The 8,980-nt window shown below is 41.0% G+C and overlaps 1 protein-coding gene across 5 annotated transcripts in view; it reads left to right on the top strand.

Annotated features, from left to right (window-relative positions):
- The first annotated feature begins 3,962 nt into the window (after positions 1–3,962).
- NEDD1 (NEDD1 gamma-tubulin ring complex targeting factor) overlaps positions 3,963–8,980 on the top strand; it is a 44,160-nt gene continuing 39,142 nt past the window's right edge. Inside the window, exons 1-3 of one of the 5 annotated variants that reach the window (XM_046646709.1) lie at positions 3,963–4,015; positions 4,491–4,634; positions 7,407–7,501. In XM_046646709.1, the coding sequence (XP_046502665.1) occupies positions 3,997–4,015; positions 4,491–4,634; positions 7,407–7,501 (258 nt within the window). In that variant the 5' untranslated portion in view covers positions 3,963–3,996. Of the gene's footprint in view, positions 4,016–4,490; positions 4,635–7,406; positions 7,502–8,980 lie in introns of those variants that run through there. The other 4 variants (XM_046646707.1, XM_046646710.1, XM_046646712.1 and 1 more) reach the window with 4 other exon arrangements.

The raw sequence follows: 8,980 nt of genomic DNA, 5'->3' as shown, positions 1-8,980 counted from the left end.
TGTTTTCTATTTAATTCTACTGTGATCAGAGAACATACTCTGTAAGATTTATTCTCTTAAAATCTATTGAGAGTTGTTTAACGACTTGGTATATAGTCTGTCTTTGTAAATGCTCCATGTGTATTTGAAAAGAATGTTCATCCTGCAGAGGTTGGGTATAGTGTTCTACAAATGTCAATTAAAATATTTGATAGTGTTCAGGTCTTTCACATCTTTACTGATGTTTTTCTTATCTGGATGGTCTATCAATTACTGAGAGAATTCTCTTAAAGTCTCCAACAATGATTATGGATATGACTTTTCTCCTTTAGTTCTGACATTTATTCTGCATGTACTTTAACTTCTGTTATTGGTCACATATATATTGATATGGCTTCTGGTTTTATTGACCCTTGTTTTGTTAGAAAATATCTGTCTCTAGAAATATACTTGGTCTTGATGTTTACTTTGGGAAAGCTGTATATGTGTTTATATAATTTGCATTAGTGAGGTTTCCAACATTTGTCTTCTATGGCTTGTAGATTGTATTATACAGAACTAGGAAACAGTATGCACACAGACACAGAGGCAGCAAAAGAATGACAGGATCGTTCCAGGACCGTATAAGGTCTGATGGGGATGTGGTACCAGCAGGGAGAGGGAGTGGAGGTTAACATTTGGCCCTTTATGGTGTGTTCTGGCTCTTGTCTATACAGCATAATGGCTGGGAGCATGGTCTTTGTAATCTTATGGTTCTGAGTTTAACTCCTGTGCATACCATTTCTTAACTGTGTGACCTTGGGCAAGTTACTTAACCTCTGTTTCTTCATATATACAATGGGGACATATAATAGTACATAGACGCTTTTAGAAAGATGAAGTTATATATATACATAGTATACATATACACATTATATACATATCTATACACACATACATATGTACAGTGCTTAGGAAAGTATGTGTTCAATAAATAATATCTATATGATATTTGTTATTATATTATATAATATATAATATGTATATATTACATGATACGTATTATTATATCATATATTGTTTTGTATATCCTGGTCTCCATTTTCCTACTGGCTTCAATTTTTCAGAGATTTAGTTTATTGTCTTTTCCGTGTTTGCCCTGATTCTCCCTGCTCTTACCCTGTTTTCTTATTTCCCAACTACTTGGCCCCCATCCTTACTGAAATTGTATTTAATGATCACAAGAACTATAGACAATACAATTAAGGCAGCTGTTGCTTGCTCTCTTTCTCCTTTTGAAGCTCCCCATCAATCTTTACAACTTGGCCAGGACTTCAATTTCTGCTCTGAAAAAATTGCACTTCTCAGAATTTTCCAGTTATTCACAACGTGGGTGCAAATAACTGGGGCTTATGTATCTAGTTCAGAAACAAATTCTGAGTATATGCTTGTGATGAAAGAATAATAACACTGTTTGCAGAAGAAATGCTCTATATTTATCATAAGTATTCTTAGCAAAAATTGTCGGTAAGCTAAAAAAAAAAAGAGGCTCTGGTAGACGGGGCATTTGAAAACTCAGTTCAGCTCCTCCTTTTTCCTCTGAGAAGCATCCCCTTCAAAAGAATTCCCAACCAGACGGTGTTTGATGTTCCTGATCCTTCAGCATGATTCGGAAGAAAAATCATAGGTTTTGAAGTCAGAGAGCTTAGACATTTACGCTTTTGGTTACCGCTTAGCTTTTCTGAGCATGTCCCTTGGTTTGTAGATTGCATGGGGTATTATCTGCTCTCCATGCTTTCCTCTTCAGGGAAGCCTTTCCTAAAGCCATATCCACGTTCATTTCTCTTTCGTATATTTTGTTCCTTTCCTTTGAAGCGATTGTCAGTTTCACTTTTCATTTAAGTATGTAATTATTTATTAACGTCTGCCTCCTATACTGGACTGTAAGCTCCACGAGGCCAGGGACCACAAGAATTCACTGTACCCTTCTCCCCAGGCTAATCCATCACGGTGCACCCAGAGTCTAGCAGAGTGCCTGACATACAGCAGGGAGTCAACAAACAGATGAATTTCAAAGAAGCAGCGGTCTGTTGCTCAAGCGCCGCTGCTGGGGCAAGTAGGGAGCCGCCCAGCCTGCAGTTCCCGCCCTGGCGCCGGGAAAACGACCCCCGCCCTGAGGCCTAGCACCGCCCCCAGCCCTGCCCAGCCAACCCGAATCCCCGCTTCGGGCAGCGCCTCTCCTCGTGTCGCCGCGCGGGGGCGGGACTTCCGGCCGCCGAAGTTTAACAGTCCAGGCGGGAGCCGGAAGCCCAGCGCCGGAGAGGGCCGCGCTGTGGCCCCCGGGGTGCTGCTGCCGAGAGGTGAGGTTCCGGAGGCCCGGGGGTCAGCGGGCCACTGCCCGCCGCGGCCTTGCACACTCTTGGACCCCGCCCGCCCTGCAGCCTCCTCCGGGCGCGGGTCGGAGGGCCCGGCACCCCGCGCGCCCGGGCTGGCGTGGCGCTCCGGGCGGTTCCCAGGCGGGGGCGCGGCCGCGGGGACTGGGTCGCGGAAGTGCCCGGGGGTCGCGGGCCGGGAACGCCCAGCCGCCTGCGCCGGAGCGGCCGGAGAGCGGGCCGGGTCGCTGCTGTAGGTGGGCGGCGGCCCGGGGGGGCCTTCTCTGGAAAGTTTGCCGCTTCGCCACCGTCCGTTCCCTTTCTGTCAGCCTTGCAGATGGGCTCTCATGCATTTTACAAGGTGCCCCCAGCTGAGCAGTTCTCCTGCCAGTAGAGGCAGTTTTGGTGTGAAGTTGGAGAACTTTTGTTTGTTGAAGCCAAGTGTTGTAGTGGGATTTGCTCGTCGCCGCTGTCCCCAGGTCCCGGGCGGGCCGTCCGGTACCTCCCTGTGTCCCGACAGCTGCTTGCGATGGGACCCTCCTGGAGAGGGTGATGTCATCATGCCTTTTCCTTAAATGCACTCAAGTGTCAGAAGACCGAGGGAGGTGGGTGCATGGTCCCCATTCTCGCTCCACTTTCAGAGAAGGAAACACATTAAATGACTCGGCTAGAGTCACTGTCACCTAACTCTGAGGCACATCGTTTGAGCGCTCTTTTTCTGAGCTCTGGCCTGAGTGATCTTTCCACGACTCCACGCCGCCCAACAGGAATGGAGTAAGATTGTAGCAGACATCTTTCAGTTGTGTTTACTGGGTTTAGAGATCACCTTTCCGGCCCTTCATTGTTCCTTGAGTCGGAACCAAAAGGGCACGTGTTCGGTAGCAAATCCAAACACTTTGTCTGCGCTTCAACAGGTGACTGTAATGACTTTTAGTAGCACTGTTTATCTGATGAAGCATGAATCCCATAAGTGACTTTTCTAGTTAACAAAAGTTTTAGCCTTTTTATAAACACATTAAAATTTTTTTTGTCTCTTGAGAATCAAAGGGCCCTGTAATTTATACTTTTAACTTGTCCTCTGAAATAGGGTGGAGTGGATGTAAATGTGATGGTTTTGATGACTTGGGAACCTGTCTGTGACATCACTAATGCTGTGCTGTGCTGTTACGCTGTCCACACCACGGGTCCCCTTCCCTCCCCCCTTCTCCTCTGTATTTTTGAGCATTCTTTTCTGGCTGGTCATGCCTTACTACCTGCTCCTCTTTAAGGTGTCTGCCTGGAGCTTCCTTGCTTTCTGTCTTCTAGATTGCCTTGGTTTGTGAAATCACTTCGTCACAATTATGTGTTTGAACTGTATACTGTGAATAAATAGTATGAACAAGGGCGTTTGGCTGTATTTACTCATTTTGGAGTTATTTAGAAGAACTGGAGTGGCTGAATTCTGACCTGCAGGGGTGCTGCAGTTTATCATACATTTCTAAAAAGATTAGGAAAAGTTGCCTATCCAGCAGTTACTTGTTGAGTACCTACTGTGTGCCAGGAATGTTTCAAGACTGGTGGTAAACAAGACAAAATCTCTGTGCTCAGGATCTTTGTTTTGTTCCAAGTCAGGGGAGACAGACGTTATTATGAGAACAAGTAAGAACTGCAGACAGCAGGAAGTGCCATGAAAAAAATGAAACGAGGTAATGGGATAAAGGACAGCTGGTATGGGGCTGCTCTAGCCGTGGGGTTGGGGAAGGCCTTTCTGAGGAGGAGACAGTTGAGCTGAGACTGGAATGATGTGAGGGAGATGACTGGGCAATCTGGGGAAAGAGCATGCCAGGCTAAGGGTGCAGCAGGCAAGAAAGAAGGCCAGTTGAGTCTGGTGCCCTGGCCCCGGGGAAGAGTGATAGGAGAGTTACGGTGGGGCCAGGTCCTGTAAGGCATGCAGCTTGGATTGCATTATAATTGCTGTGGAGAGCCATTGGAGGGGTCAGCTAAGAGAATGTGAACTGGTTTACATTTTAGAGCACTCCGTCTACTTCACGGTCAGCCTACTCTCTGAGACAAACTGGACAAGGAGAGCCACTTGTTTTAGATTAGATGTTTCAGTTTAATTTTTTTTTTGTGGCTTATCCTTAATTGTGTTTTAAATGTATTGTTTTAAACTATTTGCAGGTGCAGCCATGCAGGAAAACCTCAGATTTGCTTCATCGGGAGATGATGTTAAAATATGGGATGCCTCATCTATGACGTTGGTGGATAAATTCAACCCACACACATCACCACGTGGAATCAGCTCATTGTGTTGGAGCAGCAATAGTATCCTTTTTTTTTTTTAACAACCACTTTTTGTTAGGTCAAACAACCAGTATCAATGAGATTTTTGCATGTGACCCATAATGAGAAATATATTTTGCATCACTATGAAAGATAAAGTGAAATAGGAGTTTAATAAAGAGTACATCATATGAATGCACACTGATATTCTGTTCATTGCGTTTTAAAAAATTTTACTTGCAACTCACTACTTGGAAAAATACTGCTATTAAAAAATATATGTAGGCTATTAGATTTAGACCATAGAATTGGTCTTGTTATCAAGTTTGTAATTGAATCAAATGGAATAAAGTAGGTAGTGGTGGGAAAAATTCTGAAAGGCCTTGGAATGAGTTTTTGCATCTACATTTGGATATTTGTGGATCTGGTCTGAAAATTAAGGATAACTCAAAGGCAGAAGCAGAGGTTGGAGGACTTTTCCTAAGCTTTTTATGTTTCTGATTCACACCCTCCTTGACTTAGTAAGCTCCTAAATGTGGATAAAATAACTGAGGGAGTGAAGCTTGTAAATCAGGATTTCTCAGCCTTGCACTGTTGACGTTTTGGGCCAGATAATTCTTGATTATGGAGGCTGTCTGTGCATTGTAGAATGTTTAGAAACCTTCCTGGCCTCCACTTGCCAGATACCAGTAGCTTCCAGTTTAAAGCCACTGCTGTAAACAAAATAGTCATCACTCTTTGTATCAAAATGTTCTGTATATTTGGTATGCTAGAAATTATCGTTCTTTTGTGGAACTCATACACCATTTAAACAACAAATTAAATTTTAGCGTGTCTGATCATAGCAAATTATTAATATTCTGCTTCCTGATGAAAGTAACAATATCAAAGCTTTAGAATGTGACTGATTCATGAACAAAAACATTAGAAGTTTTCATGCTCAACCTAATTATTTCAAATATTTAACAAAAATGATGTATTATTGAATTAAATTTACTTCTTCCACATTCCTTGATTTTGTATTAAAATAGCAAAATATATTTCTTTGGTACTCTATTAATCAAACTCATGGTGAAGTGACTACATTTTTGAAGGGCTCTCCAGATGTGTAGTGGGGGAAAATGTTTTAAAAGAGAGTGACAAATATATGAAGTTGCTTCTCTCTAATATTAGATTTTTATTGTGTGTAGAGCTTAATTTCCCTGTTACTGTTTAAGAGAAAAGTAGCAGTTCTTAGTAAGATTTATTATTTTTGATTTATTTTTATTCCAAGGAGTTTTATTAGGAGTTGGCATTTGCTGGTAAACCACTTAATGGCCTATCAACAAAACTGGTGTGACTATGAAGCAGCGTTGTGTGACTTTTGGAAACTGGTCTTATTTCTTGGTAGTTTTCTTATATGAGTAGATGTGCACTGGAAACACTCATATAGTCTTATTCCTAATGAGGCCTTGATCCCTTCTGTGGGGGTTAGTTACTGAAGAACAAGGACTTCCCAGACTCAGCTACTTGGGGTCCACTCAGCATGGATTTCAAGAATGGCACTCATGGTGAGCTGCCATGGAGATTAGTTTTCTGGGATTTTTTGTTTTTTGGTCCTCTAGATAATGTTCCTGACTTTATCGTGACTTCTAAAACTACATGAGAAATAAAAGAAGTAGCTAGATTATGTTCTCTGTTATCTTCTTTCAGTCCTTTCTTTCCTATATTTAAGGAGAAAGTAGCAGTAAACAGAGGAAGAAGCCAAGGAAAGGGAAATGATTTATTGTTCTCAATGCTGTAATATCTAAGTGGAAATGAGTTTGTTTAACTCAAGTATTACAATAAAATGAGAATCTATGGTCTATTCACAAAATATCTCAGTGTTATGCAAATCACCCAAAGTAATGCAGTTAGGACGTCCTAAGTCCTAAGTTGCTTGTTAAAAAGCGTAGATTTAAACTTCTGATATTTTAATTTATGACTCTCAAAATCAGACTCTTGTTCTTGGTTATATTATTGAATCTAATCAGTTTAAAGATAAATACTGTTTAACACTAATAACAGTTTAATACTAATTACAGTTTAATAAATACTATGCTATTTTGTGTTTACTGATTTTTACACTTAAAATTTATGTAAAATAAGGTAAATATAGTTATACATTAAATTAAAATTTCAGAATAATTAAATAAAATTATATTTTAAGTAATTTAAATTAAATTTAATTGAAAGAAAGTTAAAATAAAAGTCTTCCATAAGATAAATAGTTGCTATTAATCCACACTTATTTATATTTGCTGTATTTACTGTAATATTCTTAATACATTTATGATCGGCACTCTCTGTCACAAAAATTCCAGTCCTGAGAAAATATCAGTCTACTTTTCTAGTGGAAAACTGGGAGATTAATGTGGATATTTGCTTCCTAGCTTAAATTGGTACCAAGCACCGCGTTAATAAAGAACTGTCTTGAACAGTTTTCATAGATGAAAGGCTGATATTTGCTGATGTGGCTTTTATCATCCTCTCACTCTTAAAGGATAAAATTAGACCTTCTGGCAGACTCTTTGAAAGTGGAGTAGTATTTCACGTGGGTTAAATAGCTTTCAAGTGACAGCAAAGCCAGAAAGGCTAGCTCTTCCCTGCAGTAGTAGTAAAGAGAATTAGTCTTAGTAATTAGTAACCTGAGCCGGTTTTGAAAGCTAATGTATAGGCTGTATTCGTTACTTGTCTTCTTGGTTAGTGTGCTTGCTCTTATCACAGTTCTTGTAATGATAGCCTAGTGCTAGAGCTGCTCATGGCTTGTTTGATGCTCCATAACTCTTCATTTAGATAACTTTCTAGTGACAGCATCTTCCAGTGGCGACAAAATAGTTGTTTCAAGTTGCAAATGTAAACCTGTTCCACTTTTAGAGCTTGGTGAAGGGGTAAGTGATTTTTTAAAAAACACTTTTTTTATTCTTAGTTCTGCTTGGATGGTAATTGCTTGTTTATTATGGTGCTTGTGACTTTTAAGGGTGTTTGAAAGCATTATTCTTAACCTGAGCTCAAAATAAGACAATAACACTTAGAGGTGAGATGAGTGTGCTTACAGGAACATCTTCAGGTAAAATAATATGGATCCGAGGGGAGCAATCAATTACTTAGATTTCCTCTCTGTGGGAGGTTCCCTGGTATTGCTGCCTTTTTTAGGGCTGTGTCCCACCAACATCACTACGTTGACTTGACCGTGAGAACCCTAATGATGTAACCCTACCCTTGCTGATGTTGGGCTTGGGACTGTCGGCTAAAGACCCCTCTCTGATGGTAGTCTTCTGCTTTAGCTTCTGCCTGCCTGGTACCGAGGGGCCTGCCCAAGCTTCCCCAAGCTCTCCTGGAACAGGATGGCTTTGTCAAAATGAGCTTTGATTCCAGAGCGTTTAATTGAAGCTCTCATTACCTACTGTTTTCTTATCCTTTTGTTTTATAAGTTAATCCCTGTGATTCAGGATAATGCTGGCTTCCTCATTTCTAATCACACACACTCTTTAAAAGCTCTTTCTTTTTAAAATAAGGTCTAAATAGAAAGGTACAAGTAGTTGGTAGCTTGTTCTTTTTAAAAAAAATTCAGTTTTCATAGTAGACCCTAAATCACTGTGAATTGTCATAATTTTACACACTGAAATGGGAAAGGCAGCCCAATTCAAAAGAACACAGCAGGACAATGGGATATAAGCTCATCTAATTTAAAAAGGACTTTTTCTATCAGTTCTTTCCTAAGGGTGTCCAGTGGGATTGATCTGAGCATCAATTCCAGCCCACAGATGTTGGAGGCTGGGACAGAGAGAATGCCTGCTAAGGGTAGAAGTGGAATTTGAGGCACTCTACCTGTTCAATCTCAGTTAAGTAAAATTGAGGCAGAGAGGATTCCCAGTCAGTAAAAGGTAAACTGTGCTCTTCAAGAGCAGGCCAAACGTCTGAGCTGTCTTTGGATCTTTAGATCCTGTGAAAGGTGGTCAACAAACATTTGTTGAATTAAATATCAACATCAAAACAATTTCAATTTCCACGTCTATCACTACACACACACACACACACACACACACACACACATACTACTTTTATGCATTATGCCTTAGAACCAGTTTGGGACCTTTTTTTGTTGTTGTTAATGTTAAAAATGACAGATGATAAGGGCTGCTGGTGGTGTAGTGGTTAAGTTCTCATGCTCTGCTTCTGTGGCCCAGGGTTTGTGAGTTTGGATCCCAGGCGCGGACCGACACAGCACTCATCAGCCATGCTGTGGTGGCGTCCCACATACAAAAGAGAGGAAGATTGGCACAGATGTTAGCTCAGAGACAATCTTCCTCAAGCAAAAAGAGGAAGATTGGCAACAGATGTTCACTCAGGGCCATCTTCCTCATCAA

The sequence above is a fragment of the Equus quagga genome, chromosome 19 (assembly GCF_021613505.1).
Source record: "Equus quagga isolate Etosha38 chromosome 19, UCLA_HA_Equagga_1.0, whole genome shotgun sequence".
In the NCBI taxonomy this organism is placed as follows: domain Eukaryota; kingdom Metazoa; phylum Chordata; class Mammalia; order Perissodactyla; family Equidae; genus Equus; species Equus quagga.
The sequence above is the reverse complement of the archived record's forward strand: the minus strand, read 5'-3'. Positions and strand labels throughout refer to the sequence as shown.